This window comes from Impatiens glandulifera, chromosome 6 (assembly GCF_907164915.1).
Source record: "Impatiens glandulifera chromosome 6, dImpGla2.1, whole genome shotgun sequence".
NCBI lineage: Eukaryota > Viridiplantae > Streptophyta > Magnoliopsida > Ericales > Balsaminaceae > Impatiens > Impatiens glandulifera.
The window spans coordinates 39,628,091-39,647,789 of NC_061867.1; the positions used below are offsets into that span (position 1 = coordinate 39,628,091).

Here is a 19,699-nt window from a genome sequence, read left to right on the forward strand (position 1 = left end):
ACCAACATTCATGTGATCTGCAATTGATAAAAATTCACAGAAGTCAGTGCTAGTGCCCAGTTAGTGTTAATTGCAAGGAGGAAAATGCAAGGAGGAAAATGCATCTGTCGCAGGCGACAGTGCATCTGTCGCAGGCGCGAAATGCATCGTCGCCTGCGACAAATGTATTTCCCGCCTGCGACAGATGCACTGTCGCCTTCGTCACCTTCGTTAGATGTATATTTCACTGTAAAACAAATCAGCCAAGCTCTAAAACCATTCTTCCACGACCTAACCTACATTCTAGACTCTAAACGATGAAACCCTAAACATTCATCCATTTCCGCGATAAAACGACGAAGGTAGCGTCTAACCTGAATGTTGAAGACGTTCCGGTTTTGTTGATGAAGGACGTTGATGATGAAGGAAGCGTTGATGATGAAGAATGTTGATGAGAATGGGGAATGTTGATGAAGGAAGGACGGTTGGTGGAGAGGAGGGAAATGGGGGACAAGAAACTGAAAGACACTGACATTTCAATTTTTTTTTTTTTTTTAATTAAATGGCAAAAGTAAAAGTTAAAAATAAAAAAATTAGTAATGGCATGCTACATTACGAGGGTTATTTCATCAAATTTCCCATATATTATAAATGAATTATATTATAAATGAATTGTTCCCCACCCTATTTAAATCTAATCTATCTAAATTGATTCCTTCCTTCGGTTGAGACCGAGAGCCAGGGAGAGAAGCAGGACTGCTGCTGCACTTGCGATTCCTACAAAGCGTCGAAGGCTGTAACATCGATACACTTGCGTGTCGTTCGGCAGTTGCTTCCATACAATATCTTCAAGGCAGTTATACAGCAGCGACGTCGACTTTCTTGTCACTTTTTTCACAGAATTTTGGCGTTTTCTTGCCTTCTGTTGCCAGTGTGGAATAAGAAGTTGCTGAAGAACCGAAACCACAAGGTCTCGGGTTAGTTGATAGTGTTTTTTGTCATGTTTTACAACCAATTTTCATCTTCTTCTCCAATCCACTATTGGTAGAATTTTAGTGAAATAATGACTATTTATATTCTTGTTTGACTTGATGATGGTGTAGTATCTGATTTTGTGAATGGGAGAAACCTAGATAGGATCATGTAAATGGGATCAAAATGTTGAAGTGTTGATTCTCAAAGTATAAAAAACAGTCCATTAGGGAAGTGACTTGAGAATTGGGTTTGATCATGATTTACTTGTACAAATTACTTGAAAATTTTCCAAGCTATAGTTATATATGCTGTCTAGGGTTGTGTAAGCTTAGTTGCACTTAATCTTGACAAATTTAGAGTCTTTTTGTGACAAATTGAAAATGAAGCAGATTCTGGGATTCAAAATTCCAGAATATGTCCATTTTCTTTTAATAAATTGCAAATTGTTTCCATTCATGAGATGAACTAAAATTTTGCTAAGTTGTAGTTCAACATGTTGACATTGATGGTGTGCATCTAATTATGCAAAACCTAGTCAAATTGAACCTCAACTTGACGAAAACCGGAAGTGCGACAGTCCACTTCCGGCTAAAATTTTGCTAAGTTGTAGACTTGTAGTTCAACATGTTGACAACGATGGTGTGCATTTTATGCACAAAACCTAGTCGAATTGAACCTCAAATTGATGAAATCAGAAGTGTGACAGTTCAGGATTTCAGAATCTTAAACACTGTAATTTGATTTTTTTCTCAATTGATCTGAAAAGATGATGTTTCCTTTAAAGAATTCTCAAGGAAAATCTGTTTTGAACTTTTTTCGTGTTTTAGAGTCTTACATTGAAATCATCTAGAAGCTCAAATCACTTGTTTTCTGAAATGCTGCAAAGCTAATTGTTAATCTGAAAAATCAAACGTTTCATTGTTTTGGATCCGATTTTGACATTGATCTTGTACTTAATGCTAGGCATTTCATTTGGTGTTAAACTGAATTAATGAGTCAGGATTCAAATTATGGAAGCCTTGTTTGCATTTGAAATGAAAAGCACACTAAAAAACATGAAAACAATGGGCTGCCCTAACCCACTGAGTTAGCTCAAGTAGATAGAGTTTTGTTGAAGAGACCTGATGTCTCAGATTTGATGTCCGCTATGAATGTTCTGATTTAAGTGGGGGTTGTGTTAGCCTCCTCTAGGGAATAATTTCTGGTTGCAAAAAAGAAATCCATTGGGCTGCCCTGTATGTTCTGTTTTCTGGGCAGCCTACTGCCTTGTTTTGCTAAAATTGAAAACCAAACTTGCTTTGAAGCTAAAAACCTACCATATAATAATTTTTGGCCACTTGTTAAAGTCAGATGAAAGAAAATGAATCTCAAAGTTGGATGTGAAAACTGAAATTCAGAAACATTGCTTCTTCTTTCTTTTGAATTCAGATGAAGCCTTAACAAGTTGATTGCCTAAAACCAAACCAAAATGAATTTGGTTTAGTCATTTGATTATTCTTGATTTCCTTAAATTCTTTCATTAAAATAAATTTAGATTTGAGTTTCAAAATGATTTCCAAAATTGGAAATGATTTGAATGTATATTTCAAATGATGATTTGAATTGACGATGATGACATGAATATGTGATTTGATTGGAATGATATCCATGCCTTGCTTGATACTTGATCATGATGTCATGATAACATGCTTTGAATTACGTTGACATGTTGAATATTGTGTTGCATATTTAGAAATAGTGTGCATGTATGCTTAGGCTAAGATGAATGATGTAGGCATGGATCAATCAATGTGATGATCATGATTTTGTGATTAAATGCTTTGCAGTGAAGATGATCACGATTGATGTATTGAATTGTGATGCATGTTCATGTGTTTCTAATTGATGATATTGATTCAATATTGATGACAATATATGTTTACATGCTTGACTTGATTTCGATTAATTCAGATTTGCATGATGAATTGAACTTGATGTGCTTAAATGATAACATGTTGATGTTTAAATGAAATTGATTACTTGACGGTTGATTCACTTGCTTGATCTATTGAATGCTTTTGTTGATTATTATTGATTATCATTGCCCTTTCATTGTCTTATCTGATACGATTATCATTACCTTGAGATTTTAATAGATGAACTAGACTTAGGCATGAGAATAATTGAATAATAAATTTAGGATCTTGTGCCTAGATCACTTGAGATAAACCTGAAATCTAACATAATTCCAAATCTCGGTAGAACCTCATCATGCGAGGAAGCTTCATAATTCATCATGTAAAGGATCTAGAAAGTCATTATCGGGAGAGAAACTTGCAAATTCAAGAGGATCAATCATCAAAGAAGCTTGAAGAAAATCATCATCCTCTGGAAAGAATCATTTGAAGACATTAATTGAAGATCCATCACTCATACAAAGTTTAATGATTAGGCCTTGTCCTTGAGACTCAATCCATCGCCATTTGGACCAACTGGGCCTAATTCCATTTCAAATCCTTGAGTTATCTCGGTCCAATTCAAATCCTTGGGTTATCTCGATCCATTTCTAATCTCACTTATCTCTCTTAAACCCAAAATCCTTATAATTAGAAAATAAAATTAAAGGCACAGATTATTTTAACTAGTCAAAAACTCAGAGTAGAGACCATCTTCGGACGGGCTGGTAGGACTTAAGTGCCAAAATACCTTCATACAGATAACCAAAACCGTAGCCTCAATCTCTGCTTTGCACGACTTGTGCTTTCACTTTTTTCCCGATATCTCAAGGAGTAAATCGTGGTGCCTACTCTACAAACTAAGCTTTTGACGTTTTTTAATTTCTTCTTGATTCGCCATTTCATAACTTTGCATTATTCTTATCGAGTTCGAGGAAATGAGTTGTAAAAAAGACGTTACAAGTTGTTTAGCCGTTTTATGCTCTCTCTTTTTTCAAGTGTGTAGCAGACTAGCAGTATGCAAAGTTTATAGATTTAGCAAAGAGAAAGAACTACTTCTGAATACAATGAAGCTTTTATACTATGCACTTTTTGGCCTCTCATGGCATGAATCTCTCATTTATTGTATCTACTTATATTCATCCTCCTAGTCTGTTAGATACCTTGCAATGTCACTTAGCACTGCTCACCTCATATGATCCCTTGCCCTTTGGCAGTTGGCTTGGGTTGGTCTTGGGTCATCACACTGACGTGGAATCTCATCCACACTATCTTCATGAAGACATCTTTTACATAATTTTTAACCAAGTAAAAACCCATGTCAATGATGGCTACAATGAAGGGTACAAAGTGGGTCCTGACTTTGGGAAAAGAAGATGGCCGACAAGTGGGTCTCAAGCATGGATTTGAATCAGGACGAACTATGTTTCTACAGAGGCTGCGTTTTCTATATGGAAGTCCACAATTCATGTTGATCAAAGTTGCTTCTCCCATGGTTCAGAAGAGTATACATCAGATTGACGAGTTGTGAGAGATTACCCAGAAAAGGAGTCTGTCAATGGAATTATGAACTCTTTAAGGCTAAAGTTCAGGTCAATTTGTGAGACCTTAAATGTGAAGATAGAGTATAATGGCTACATGAAGACTTTGTACGTCAAAAACGTTGAGTTTAGAAGAACATGATGCAATCTTGGAATTTTGTGCTTTAGCTTCTTTCTTTTTCTCTCTTATGGGGATGGTTGGAGTTTGTTGAATTAAAAGTTAAATGAGTAATATTTTTTTCTTATTCTTCTAAGAAGATAGCACCTTTCATGGACTTTGTTTGTTACTAATTATCAATTTCACAGATCTTCTTAGTTTCACTTTTATGGTTTACTTTGAGATTATGATGTTATCTTATTGTGCTCGGTGTAAATTTCAAAATAGTGCTGACATGACAAATTAGTTAATTTGCATACTTTTCATTTCCAAACTACTGATGGTTAAAATATTTGTGACCACCTAATTCTTTTGGATATTATGACTCAACTTGTGTTTGTAAACACTTGTGTTGAAGGCCTGGGAGAAGAGGGAGAATGTCGAAGTGGATGCTTGCTTGCTGTAAGGTTTACATATCTGAAAGTCGTAACAAAGTCGCTATGAGTTCTATTGAACAAGCTGCCAAGCAATTTCCACGGGCTGCAATTATCAATAAGTTTGAAGATGATACCTACAACAGGGTTGGTTATACCCTTGTATCTGAATTACCCTCTGAGCCATGTACATGCTCGGTACCACTGAAGAGTGCAGTGTTTTCCATGGTTAAATCCGCTTTGAAATCCATTGACTTTGAGTTGCACAGTGGTAGTCATCCTCGGCTTGGAGTTGTAGATCACATTTGTTTTCACCCCTTGGGTTCTACTTCTCTTGACCAAACTGCTGGAATTGCCAGATCTTTGGCATCCGACATTGGTTCTATTCTGCAAGGTTTGTGCCCCCACAGAAGTGAAAGATGGTTAACCAAGCTATTTGAAACAACTTGGTGATAGATGACTATGAAAAAACTCAAATTTGAATAAGACTATTATAGAAGATGCTGAGAACCCATTTCGTAGAGTGTTTGATCATAACTAATATGAGGTCCTATAACTTGATTAAAGTGTTTCTTCATTCTCAGTCATCTGCAATATGTAGCTTTTAGCCTTGTTCACCTGTTTACGCTGTTGAATCCTTCCTTAAGCAGTTTGTTTGGGATGATAATGCTGGTTGCTAATATTCTTCATTCTGTTTACCAGGCATTTGTAGTTCTTGATTGTTATTGAATCAAGTAAGTGGATGTGGGTTTTGGAGTTTCCCATAATTGTTTTGTTATTAACCTTAAAGAGACTTCTAATGTTGCAGCCTTTGTTGTTTTATGGCTGAGATGTCTATTTTACTATCTTCTCCTGTTCTTTGAGGAGCCCGATTCTTGTTTAATGTGCAATGAAAGGTATCTGTCATGAATATTTCTTCTGAATTGTCACTTTATAGTTAAAAGACCAAAGAAAAGGCTTACACCTGTAGATTTTATAGAATTGAAAACTTAGGCCTTGATGGAAGTAGTGATTGATGATGAGAGGTTGGATTACTTAGATTTAATTTAAATAATCTAAATCAATCAAGCCCTTAGTTTGCAGTTACAGTTGCTAATTATGATATTTTGATAATGCAGTTCCAACTTTCTTATATGGAGGTGCTCATAAAGAGGGAAGAACACTTGATTCCATAAGAAGAGAACTTGGGTATTTCAAACCCAATTCAAGTGGGAACGAATGGACAGGAGGAACAATATCCGAGACCTTGACATTGATACCAGACGAAGGTCCACCTCATGTTGATAGAACCAAAGGTGTTGTAGTCATTGGATCTGTACCATGGATAGACAATTATAACATCCCTGTATTCTCAGCTGATATTTCAGCTATACGTAGAATCGCTAAAAGAATAAGTGAGAGGGGTGGTGGACTTCCATCGGTTCAAGCGATGGCTCTTGTCCATGGTCAAGATATCATTGAGGTGGCTTGTAACTTATTGGACCCTAGTATTGTTGGAGGTGAATTGGTCCAACGTGAAGTGGAGCGGTTAGCTAAAGAAGAGGACCCCGATATGACTGTGGGGAAAGGGTATTATACTGATATGTCTCAAGAAACTATAATTGAGAGTTACTTGAAATTCAAACTTAACCCTTGATAGAAAAGGTAACAACTATGTCTTTTTGTTCACATTGTTTTTGATAAGCTATTTTATAATTATGGTCTGTCATTCGACAATGTAGATCTGCAATGGGTTGCTGATGATCAACAGTAATGCATAAGGATATCAACACAATCAATTATTTGGGTAAATGCTTTTCAGTTTAGCATTTGATGAATAAATGTTTTTTACACTTGTTGGTAATTCTCATTAAGAATTAGTTCATGAGTAAACCCATAATTTGCTATTAAATTATTTGTCAATATTGAAATCTTTTGTGTCTAAAAGTAAAAATAGTTATATGTGGCTGAAAGTTTGGATGAAAACATTTCATTAAAGTTGTTGTTTAAAAAGGGTTTATATAAAAAAATGAGATGATAGTTGAGAGGCATATATAGAAAAAAACAGTTAAAGGGTGAATTTCAAAATTGAGAAATACTTATTAATGAGTTTACCCTCAGTTTATTATAAATATTGATAAAATATGAGAATCAGTAAACATTATGTTATTTAGAAATTAGTATCCAAATAAAAAGGTCGAAAGTAATTTTGTTATTGAACCTTTTTAGGTGAATGTGTATGAAAAATATAATTTTTTTGATAATTTTTTAAATTTAAATAAAAATATTTTTATTAATTTTTATATATACATGATTAGTTTTGATTTTTTGATATATGGAAAATGATAAAGAATGAGAAATGATGTGACATGTTTTAAATGAATTGAAAATTTAATAAAAGAGAGAATTATCAATTTTTAAACCACTTAAAACATGTCACAATTCCTCCGGAGATAATTCTATTTTCTTATAGTAACAAATTTACATGACTTTTTTATATTAAAAGGTCAACCAGTTACAACAAATATATATATTTTTTTAAAATGAACACCCCCAAGATGATAACAATTCAAAAAAAAACTCTTACGACGGCAGCTTTGGTTTCTGCTGGAAACAAACTTATTCGGATGAATTTTAACCTATTGGGTTGTTTCTCTCTTCTTAAAATAAAAATAAAATAAACCTTCTTATTAATATGTAATTAATCTTAATATTTTATTAGGTTGTTTTTGATTCATGAGTTATATTAAAGACTCTATCATTAGAGAGCAACACACTTAGTCTTTTGATTTTCACATTCTATTTATTAAGTATATTTAAAATCTTTACATATTTTAACCTTTTAGTTTCATTTATTTTTGTATAAATTCATATATATATATATAATTGTTAGGATCTAGGTCGCGGCTGGGGAACCGGAGTTTGGCCGGTTAGCACTTTTAAAGGTTGGTGTTTAATCCGGTTAAAGATTAACACCAGGTTTCAATACTACACAAACTGTCACAAACCATTGAACCGAGTTCAAGTGCAGAAGTGGTTGGTTTCAGGTTGAAGCAGCACACACACAGGATGAATAAGACTGGATTTGAAAAGTCGGTTTGGAGTTTGGTGGGTCGGTTTAAGGATTCAGTAAGTCGGTTAAGTAAGATCGGTTAGAATGTAAGGCGGCAAAAAGTAAATAACAAGACAGATTTTTATGGATGTTCGGAGATAAACTCCTACGTCACCCCTTCCTCTCGAAACCGCTAGAATGATATTCACTAAGGAATACACAAACACAATCCGATCGAGACTTATTTGCTGCTCGATAACACTCATACAATTCTCACCGAAATTGTAATTACACTTAAGATGAACACGTAATCTTAGAGAGATAAAAATAACTTATAACTTGGGTTGTTGTAACTCTTAAATGTTTTTCTCTTGTAACTTGTAACTGCATTTACTCCTCTTCAGCTCCTTCTTTTATAGGTGAAATGTGTCAACGGTCACATTTCTTCTCCTTGATTCTGATTGGTCGAGCAGAGGTTCAGTGTTTCAGACCTGGCGGTCTAGACTTCCAGTGTATAGGTCAAACTGGCTAGGTTTGTCTTTTACTTAATATGGTAACTGTCGGTTGGACAGTTGCCTGCACCTGGAGGGTTGCGCCTCTGATTTATCCCAGAGTGGAAAGATCTTGTCGGACGGTCTTCTGCAGCCTGCAGATTGTCCTCAGACTTGTATGAATATGGCAATACTAAGGTCTGTCCCTTTGGTATCATCTTCAACAGATACTTAAAGTATTTGTTTGCACCGATCAGTTGTTTAGGTTATCCGGATGACTTCCGGTTTTTCATAGCTTCAGGTTAACCGAATGACCAACGGTTTTGGCCTTCTCTTCTTGACCGGTCTTGTCTTCCTGATCGGTCGAATTCTTAACCGGTTTGATTGCTTAACCGATCCTGGTTCTTTAACCGTTCTCCTGCACAGGAAGATTGTTTTGTTAGGTTCTTATTTTTACCCGGTCTAATTTATCTAACAATAATGATGCTTAATTTTTAAAGTGTCCGGATTACCGGGTCGAGAGCTATGGTTAATTTGGATATTTACGTGAGAGAAAATGGATACTTGGGTCGGATTGTGGGTTGACCCGCCCATAAACTTAAAATGGTTAAAAATAAATTTAAAAATGTTATTTGTAGGTTTCGAACTTGCAACCTAATAAAACAAGTACAACCTTTTAACCAACTAGGCTAACAACACTTTATATTTAAGATTCAACACCAAATTTGATGAACGCGAGACATTTTAATAATAAAAGTTCAATTTTTTAACTAACTAATCTATATATATATATAATGATGCTTAATTTTTAAAGTGTCCGGATTGCCGGGTCGAGAGCTGTGGTTAATTTGGATATTTATGTGAGAGTAAATGGATACTTGGGTCGGATTGTGGGTTGACCCGCCCATAAACTTAAAACGGTTAAAAATAAATTTAAAAATGTTATTTGTAGGTTTCGAACTTGCAACCTAACAAAACAAGTACAACCTTTAACCAAATGTGATTGAGATGTGGTTTGTCGAGGGATAATAGACCGATATCATTTGAAAGTGGTTAAAGAAATATGAATCAAATATTTAATTGACCAAAGTGTGAGGTCACGATGTTAATTTTTAAAGTGTCCGGATTGTCGGGTCGAGAGCTGTGGTTAATTTGGATATTTATGTGAGAGTAAATGGATACTTGGGTCAGATTGTGGGTTGACCCGCCCATAAACTTAAAACGGTTAAAAATAAATTTAAAAATGTTATTTGTAGGTTTCGAACTTGCAACCTAATAAAACAAGTACAACCCTTTAACCAACTAGGCTAACAACACTTTATATTTAAGATTCAACACCAAATTTGATGAACGCGAGACATTTTAACAATAAAAGTTCAATTTTTTAACTAACTAATCTATATATATATATATATATATAATGATGCTTAATTTTTAAAGTGTCCGGATTGCCGGGTCGAGAACTGTGGTTAATTTGGATATTTATATGAGAGTAAATGGATACTTGGGTCGGATTGTGGGTTGACCCGCCCATAAACTTAAAACGGTTAAAAATAAATTTAAAAATGTTATTTGTAGGTTTCGAACTTGCAACCTAACAAAACAAGTATAACCTTAACCAAATGTGATTGAGATGTGGTTTGTCGAGGGATAATAGACCGATATCATTTGAAAGTGGTTAAAGAAATATGAATCAAATATTTAATTGACCAAAGTGTAAGGTCACGATGCTAATTATTAAAAAATATGAATCAAATATTTGATTGACAAAGTGAAAGTGTAAAGTCACGAAATGAGAGATTCATTCGAAAAAAATATGTGATAAAACATGTGAGAAAATAAGTTGTTTTATCGAAGTGAATAAAATGTGAAATGAGAGCGTTATATTTTTATTTTAATAATTTTAAACATTAAATAAATATTATTATAATTTTTTTAATTTAATTTATTTTTATCCTTATCCGTGTGCATCGCACGTAAATTTTCCTAGTTATTGTAATTGTAATAACACACAAAAATACATTCTTAATCTATAGCAAGTTCTTGCTTACTTATATGTTTTAACTTGGTATCATAGCCATTATTCGGTTTTAACAAACCTCTGTATCCATGGCCTCTTCTTCATCTTCTTCCGCTTCAACCACTCATCTCTTCCACAATCTCACATCCATTAAACTCGATCACAAAATTTTTTTTATTTGGAAATCTCAAATCTTACCTACCCTTAAAGGTTATGGTCTCTATCCATTTGTTACTGAAACTAATTCTGCCCCTGAAGCCTTTCTCCAAGTCGATGCTGCTGACGGATCTAGTGTCCTCACTCCAAATCCTGCTTTTACCATCTGGGAGGAGCAAGATTAGAGAATCCTTTCATGACTTCTCTCCACCCTTTCAGAATCCATCATCTAAAGCCCTCTGATCTGCTTTAGAACGCACATTTGCCTCTCAATCTCAAGCTCGTCTAATGCAGCTTCGTCTTCAACTTCAGACGGTAAAGAAGGGCTCACTCTCGATGGCCGAATATTTACAGAAAATAAAATCGATTATCGATAGTCTCGCTGGTGCTGGGCAAAACATATCTCAACAAGATTTCATCCTTTATGCCTTGGGAGGACTCGGTCCTAAATACAAATCTCTCACTGTAGCGGTAACCACTCGCACTGACCCCATCGCCATCAAAGACCTCCAAGGAATGCTTCTTACACATGAGATTCGTCTTGAATCACTCCACTCTAACTCTCCAACTGCTAATCTTGCATTTGGACCGAGAGGGATTTCAAAACCATCCCACTTCCAACGATCGCGACGTTCGGTCTCCTCTCCGAGTGATTATAGTGCAGAAAATGAAACTGTCAATAGATTGAGCTCCCAAAATTTTAATGGATATCAAATAAATGGGCCTTCAAGTTCATCTAAATTTTCACACTCCGATCGGGCTTCTACTATCGGGTTAGGGGGTCCTTCTACTAATGGGCCTTCTATTTTGGGTCGTGGGACTCGTGGGCCCAATAGAAATAAAATACAATGTCAATTGTGTGGTCGTTTTGGTCATGCGGCTAATGTTTGTCGATTGGGTCTGTTTTGTAATATTTGCAACTTTACAGGTCATTCGATTGAAACTTGCCAATGTCGTCAGAATCAAAATTCAACGATACACTCTACTATGATGGCTACACCTTCTTCTGTTTATGACTCGGCTTGGTATCCCGACTCTGGTGCTACTGACCATCTCATGACGAACCTTGACAATCTTAGCATCTTAACTCCATTAAATGGTACAGAAACTATTAAAATGGGAGACGGTAACCCTCTTCCTATTTCTAATATTGGGCAATCATTCATTCCATGTTCCAATAAAAACCTTCATCTACGTAATATATTGCATGTCCCATTAATAACCAAAAATCTTCTAAGTGTTTCCAAATTTTCTGCCGATAATAATATCTTTTTTGAATTTCATCCAAATTATTGTATTGTCAAGGATCAGGTCACGAAGAGGGAACTCCTTCGCGGCATACTTAAAAATGAGCTATATTGCCTAAACTCAATCGTCAACCCTCCGCCCACTCATCAAGCTCTTATTGGAACTCGTTCATCTGCCAACTCTTGGCATCATCGTCTTGGACACCCTTCATTATCAACATCAACCTTTATTATGTCTTCTTTTCATTTACCTATTATTGGCAACAAGAAATTAAGTTTTTGTGAATCTTGTCAATATGGAAAAGCACACAAAATTCCTTTTCCTATTTCTCAATCTCGTTGTAAGTCTCCATTAGAATTAATACATTCTGACGTTTGGGGTCCTGCTCCTCTTTTCTCTACTAACGGTTTTCGATATTTTGTCCATTTTATCGATGACTACAGCCGCTTTACTTGGCTATATCCTATCTATAGAAAATCTGATGTCTTGCCAACTTTTATTAAATTTAAGACACTTGTTGAAAATCAATTCAACACATTTATCAAAACTCTACAATCTAATCGGGGAGGCGAATATAGGAGTCTGAAATCTTATCTTGAAACTCATGACATCCAACACCGTCTATCATGCCCTCATACAAGTGAACAAAATGGTATTGCTGAACGCAAGATTCGCCACCTTACAGAAATGAGCCTCACTCTTCTTGCTCATGCTTCTATGCCCCTATCTTATTGGGATGACGCGTTTCTGACAAGTACGTATCTCATTAATCGTCTTCCTTCAAATGGTAAGCCTCGTCAATCTCCCTTTGAAATTCTTTTTAATCGTCCTCCTAACTATAACTATCTATTCCTTAAAACTTTTGGATGTTCTTGCTTTCCACTCACTCGATCATATAACTCTCACAAAATTGATTTTCGAACTCTAAAATGTATTTTTCTTGACTATAGTCCAAATCACAAAGTCTATCGTTGTCTACACATTCCTTCCGGCAGAATATATGTCTCTCATCACGTCATTTTGATGAACAAACATTTCCATTTAAAAGTACATTATATAAATCTACCAATCTTTCTACACCAACAGTCTCTCCAATATTGCACTTTCCTTTTCTGCCACGTTCATCACCACTAATCTCCCCAATTTTAACATCACAAATCCCTGTAGTACCATCTTCTCCAACATCCGAACACTCATCATCATCTTTAAACTCCAACCATCCATCTTCACCAATCAACTCGCCAACATCAAACTCCTACCAACCATCATCATCAACCAACTCATCTTCAATCAATCCTCCTACTCCCACACGTGGACTTACCACCGTTATACATGTTCCTGAATGTTCCTCTCATCATATGATCACACGTGCCAAAACTCGTGCCCTTCACAATGCTAACATTGCCACCATCTCCACCTCTCCATCCACATGTTTCTCTACCGCCAATAAAGATACTCAATGGCGTTCTGCCATGGCAAATGAGTTTAATGCTCTAATTCAAAACAAGACGTGGTCTCTTGTTCCTCGATCCTCGCCGAATATCGTGGGTTGCAAATGGGTTTTCAAAATCAAACAAAGAGCTGATGGTTCCATTGAACGTCATAAGGCTCGTTTAGTTGCAAAGGGATTTCATCAACAAGAAGGCATTGACTATCTTGAAACATTCAGCCCAGTTGTCAAACATACTACCATCCGAACCATCCTCTCACTTGCCGTCACTCGGCAATGGCCTATTCATCAACTCGATGTTAGTAATGCCTTTCTACATGGAACTCTACACGAGGAAGTTTTTATGTCTCAACCGCTTGGGTTCACTCATCCTGATTATCCTAATTATGTGTGCAAACTTCACAAAGCACTCTATGGACTCAAACAAGCTCCCCGTGAATGGTATACTACCTTGAAACCTGCTATTCTTTCCATTGGTTTTCAAGAATCCAAAAATAATTCTTCTTTATTCATGTACCACTCTCCAAAAATTACATCGTTATTTCTTGTCTACGTGGATGATATTATATTCACTAGTAACTCTTCCTCTCACATATCCTCAATCATCTCTCAACTTAACCACATTTCCCCTTAAAGATTTAGGTCCACTACATTATTTTCTCGGGATTGAAGCTCATCGATCTACCTCCGACATTTTTCTCTCTCAATCAAAATATATCAATGACATTCTTATCCGAGCCAATATGAGTGACTCAAAACCTCTTAATACTCCAATCTCTTCTGGGTCATCTTTATCTCGCTATGATGGTGATACTCTTCCTGAACCATTTTTATATCGCAACATTGTTGGTTCTCTCCAATATTTGACGCATACTCGACCTGAACTAGCATTTGCTGTCAATTGTGCCTGCCAATTCATGCAGTCTCCTACCACCACTCATTGGTCTGTAGTAAAAAGAATACTCCGCTACCTTTGTCATACTCCTCATCACGGACTTCTCATTCGTCCATCATCTTCTCTCGATATATCTGCCTTTTCTGACTCCGACTGAGCTGGTTGTCCGGACGATCGTCGCTCCACAACTGGCTACTGCATATTTCTTGGTGACAATCTGATCTCTTGGAATTCAAAGAAACAACAAGGTGTTGCTCGGTCTAGTACCGAGTCTGAGTATCGAGCTCTAGCTCATGCCACTACTAAACTCATCTGGCTCCAATCCTTTCTACGTGAACTTTGCATCTCCCCACTTCAACCTCCTACTCTATGGTGTGACAACATTGGTGCTGCATTTTTGTCGGCCAATCCAATATTTTCATGCTCGTACAAAACATATAGAGTTTGATTTTCACTTCATTTGCGAACGTGTTGCTTAGAAAGCTCTTTAAATCCGATACATACCTACTGATGATCAAATTGCCGAAATCCTCACCAAAGGACTTACGTCAAATCGATTTGCTTTATTGCGTAACAAACTCACGGTGTGTGCCTCCCCGTTTTGTTTGAGGGAAGGTATTAAAGACTCTACCATTAAAGAGCAACACACTTAGTCTCTTGGTTTTCATATTCCATCTATTAAGTGTATTTAAAACCTTTACACATTCTAATCTTTTAGTTTCCTTTATTTTTGTATAAATTCATATTCTTGTAATTGTAATAACACACAGAAATACATTCTTAATCTACAACAAATTCTTTCTTACTTATCTGTTTTAACTGGTTATAACTCCTATTCATAAAATATAAGAAATTGAGAAAATTTAGGAATCGAATTGGGAACGAGAATGTGTTTATCATTTTCCCCCATTTAACTTCGGATTTTTTTTTACTACCATTTTTTACTTCGTTCAGGGGATCCCGTAATACCAAAATCTCTAAAAAGGTAAAAAATTCTTTTATATAAACGATTTTTTTAATATTATATATTTTATAATATATTTAACATATATATTATTATAAAGAAATAAACTTAAATCTCTCATATTTATATTAATAATATTATATATTTAATTGTGTTTATTAATATTCGGAACAGAATCGGTGGACACAAATGCCCATCTCTGGTCAACTAATGATCAAACTGGGGAAAATCGCCTTTAACGGGACAATTCAGATCGAAATCGAACCGCAAAAAAACTTTTGTGACATTTGTTGATTATTTTTAACAATCTCCACTTTGATCCGGATGTGTCAAATTCTTTTTATATAATCTTGTATCATTTTCAAACATCAAATTTTACCTTGGTGACTCCATCTCAATAATGAGAGTCTCAACATTCATCTGTGTTAATAGTTTTCATACAATGTTTTTTTTAAAACGATTTAACGTTATTTTATTAAAAATTCCTAAAAAGGGAAAAAAATCATATGAGTTTATGTATTTTTCTAGAAAAGCCTAAGAACATTTTGTTCGTAACAGTCTAATGAAATACAAACCTACAACGAAATTACAAACAACTCAAAGCGTTTATCTATCTAAAAAGTTTTCTGATCTCGTGACTTCTTTGAATATGATTTTCAAGTTCCAGCTTAGTGTTCAGTTTTGCTCAGTTATAGACATTCGTCTCAGCGTTTGTAGGTTTGTGCTGCTGTCAAATACTATGTCCTCCCATGTATCCTCTATACTTCTTATTCTCGAGTGCACTCTTACGTTCCTTTCTCGCCAAATGTGGTAGACGATTGTACTGAAGCCGCTTTTGAAAACACTTGACCTGGATTTTTTCCCTTTGCTCTGAATATGGCTTCCTTTTTTTATCTCTTTCTATTCCGTAGATAGTCTAACCATTTCCATGCTTCTGACAAACTTCTTCCAAAGCTCCGAGGAAAATGAATAGTTCCCGAATAGATGATCTATTGTTTCTTCATTTCCTTCGCACATCAGACAACTTGTATTCGGGAACTCCATATATTTCTTTTCTCGATTTCTTGTGTTTAGCTTTTCCCGAAATGCAAGCCATATAATGAATTTATGTCTCATGATGACTTTTGATGACTAGACTAGATTAGCCCAATCTATTGTTTTCTCCTTCTTTCGAATGGTGTTCCACACTTTGCTTGAAATCATCTTCCCGTTTCCTCGACTTTCCATCGGTGTACGTCTGTTTTTCATTGAATTGGATGTTGCTGATATGTTCGAGAATGCGCTGCCCCACCGATATTCGCCTAAAGAGAAAATTCCATATCCCGTCTTTGATGTTTCTAACCTTGGCAGCTATGTAGTCCCGTCTGATCCTCACATTTCTGAATTTCTCTTTATTGATTATCGGTTGATTCTCATACTATGAGTCATGCAAAAACAATGTGTTTCTGCGTCTCCCAACTGATATTAAAAAGTTCTGCTATATTGTTTTGTGCAATGTTGAAGCTTGGTTAATGACACCGTCTTAGTTAAGATGTCACAGTGATTGTCTTTTGTTATTACTTTCTTTATTTCCCATTAAAAACAACAAAGATTACATATATGATATTTTTATTTTATATATATATATATATATATATATATATTTATATTTATAACCTTCTTTTAAAAAACATATTTTAAATTGTTCAGATTGATATTTTTTAAATAACTGGCCTATTTAAAAAAGTGATATTTTAAAAGTGATGATTTTAAATAACTCAAAATGAAGGGTGGGTCGGTACGGTATACCTTAATATTTTATTCATATTTTATATCTTATCGAAAATTTTTGTATACAAAAAATTCATACCTTTATCTTATATTGATTTCGGTATACCTTAATTTCGGTATGCAAAAAATTCATACATTTATCTTAGCTTGATTTCGGTATACCTTAATTTCGGTACGGTATCGGTATTATAAATTTGATACTTAAAAAACATATTAAATTAAAAAAATCAATCTTATCGATAATTAGATATTGCATATATTTAATAATATTTTAGTATAATTATTTTGATATTATTCAAAAATTATATTTCTATAATTAAATTAATATGAAAATTATTTAATTATTTCCTTATAAGTATTATATATATATATATATATATTATATTTTAATTTATAAATACGATATTTCGGTATTTTGGTATATCTTGATATACCAAAATTTTAAAAATTCCATACCTTTACCATACCAATAATTTCGCTATCGGTACCATACTTTACATTTTTTCGGTATACCTTACAAATCGATATTTTTGATAAATTGCGGTATGATATTTTTGATATACCTATAATATCGGTAATTTTTTCCACCCTACTCAAAATTAATTTTTTTTTGATAAAAATTTTAAAATTTATTAATATATAATAATAAAATAAAAAAATATTATTTTAAAATAAAAAAATATTTTGATTAATGAATTGAGGGATATGAATTATATACTGACCATTTGTTTAAATTACATAATACCATTTCAAACAATAAAATACATTACTACATCTCAAAAGAGTGTCCATATATACATGACTATATAATAATAATGAATAGTAAATTATCGGATTTTTGCATCACAACGCATAACCCATCTTATAGAAATAAATGAGCCGGGTGGTTAATTTACGAGTTTACCCTTCTTGAAACTTGAAATGATTAATTAAAAAATACAATATTAAAAATATACATAAATATTGAATTTACATCTTATAAATTTGATGTGTAAGCTAAGTAATTTTTATATTTTAAGTTTAACCAAATATTTTATAATTATAAATTAATACTTACAATATTTTAAGTTTTTTGTTATTATTTTCTTACAAGTATTTTCTTTCTTTCTTGTAATGGTAGATAATGTTATTTTTTTTAATGTGAGTTGAGTGATTTATTTTTATTGTTAATAATATCAATTATATAATCATACACAAAATTATAAAATATAAAACTAACAAGTTTAAGTGATCTAACTGTTAGAGTGTTTATAATACATAATAAATATCAATGTTTGAATCCTGCCATATGAAAATTGGAAACAATTAAAAAAATTATGTTAATGAGTAATGATAGTTAAATATGTGAATACGATCATTTGTTAGTCGAGTAAGAGATCTGTAATGATAAGACGTTGAGTGTAGAATGCTCGAAATGAAGTCATGATATTAGTAAAGAAAGGTCAATTGAGAATAATGAATAATGTTAATTAAATATGTGAATGCGATAACTAGTTGATTGAAATGAAGGTAATATGTGGGTAATGATGAGATGATTTGGTACAATGAGATGTCGATTGGGAAAAGAAATAATTACGATTAAATATGTGAATGCAATGGTTAATTGATCGAAATGAGGAAATGCTAGTAATTATGTGATGATTGAGTGCAAAATAATCAAAATAAGGTAAAGTTTAGTAAGTCAAAGTTTATTTTGAGTGGCGAAAAATGATAAATATTAATTTTTAAAGGCAAAAATATATTTTTATCTGTGTTTTAGATATTATATGGTTGGCAAAGTCATTGTTCATATTAAAGTTAAGTAAGTGGAATGAAGGTAAGATGTGACAACGGGAAATATTGAGTATTTAGAATAAAGACATTTGGTAACATTTTAATATGAGTTGAGCGATTTATAGAAATTATTGTGTGTCAAATAACCTCAAACGTGTTAATTTCAGAAGATCGTACAACTTTTTTTTTTATCAATTATACATTTATATACAAAATTATAAATATAATTAAAAAAATTTAAGTAATATAATGATTAAAGTGTTCATATTACAAAATAAAATTAAGATTTAAATCTATCAAGTGTAAATTTGAAGCAATTAAAAAATTTATATGAAAGAGTAATGGTGATTAATATTTGAATGAGATTGTTGGTTGACCGAAATGAGGGTAAACGATTTGTAATAATTAGATGGTTGTGTACAAAATGTTTGAAGTGATGTCGATTGGGGAACAATGGATAATGTTGATTAAATATTTGAATGAGATAGTTGGTTGATCGAAGTGAGAAAATGTTAATAATGATGAGATGATTTTGTGTAAAAATGTTTGAAGTGAGGTAACAAAATTAGTAAGTCAGAAACTTATTTGTGTGATAAAAATGGTCAATATTATTTATAAGGATTAAAGTGAGTACATAAATTGTATATGATATTTGAAATACATAATGTTGGTGTAAAAATGTATATGGTGATAGTTAAAAGAATTGAATACATATGATAAAATATTAAAATTTTGGTTATACTAATTAAAGGTGGAATGAAATTATTTCATATATATAAAAGTGATTATTTTTTTTACTATGTTATTTGGTTTGAATGTATATTTTATTTGTGAATATTATTTTAATATAAAATATTTGTTAGGTAGAATTTAATGATGCAGTGTTCAACATACTTAACCGTGTTCATAATTATATTATAAATAATTTACTTTTCCTTATA

The 19,699-nt window shown here is 33.6% G+C and overlaps 1 protein-coding gene across 2 annotated transcripts; it reads left to right on the forward strand.

Annotated features, from left to right (window-relative positions):
• The first annotated feature begins 679 nt into the window (after window positions 1–679).
• LOC124942531 (formimidoyltransferase-cyclodeaminase-like) lies at window positions 680–6,862 on the forward strand. Of its 2 annotated transcripts, none has more exons than XM_047483056.1 (4): window positions 680–956; window positions 4,945–5,354; window positions 6,079–6,604; window positions 6,682–6,862. In XM_047483056.1, the coding sequence occupies exons 2-3, from the start codon at window positions 4,964–4,966 to the stop codon at window positions 6,594–6,596; spliced, it is 909 nt and encodes a 302-aa protein (XP_047339012.1). In that variant the 5' UTR covers window positions 680–956; window positions 4,945–4,963; the 3' UTR covers window positions 6,597–6,604; window positions 6,682–6,862. The 2 variants fall into 2 exon arrangements, with proteins under 2 accessions (XP_047339012.1, XP_047339013.1); XM_047483057.1 differs by having other exon boundaries at window positions 680–949.
• Window positions 6,863–19,699: the final 12,837 nt, after the last annotated feature.

Coding starts and splice junctions, on each gene's coding strand:
- LOC124942531 (XM_047483056.1), top strand. CDS start 4,964: ATGTCGAAGTGGATGCTTGCTTGCTGTAAGGTTTACATATCTGAAAGT. Junction 5,355..6,078: donor CATTGGTTCTATTCTGCAAG/GTTTGTGCCCCC, acceptor TTGATAATGCAG/TTCCAACTTTCTTATATGGA.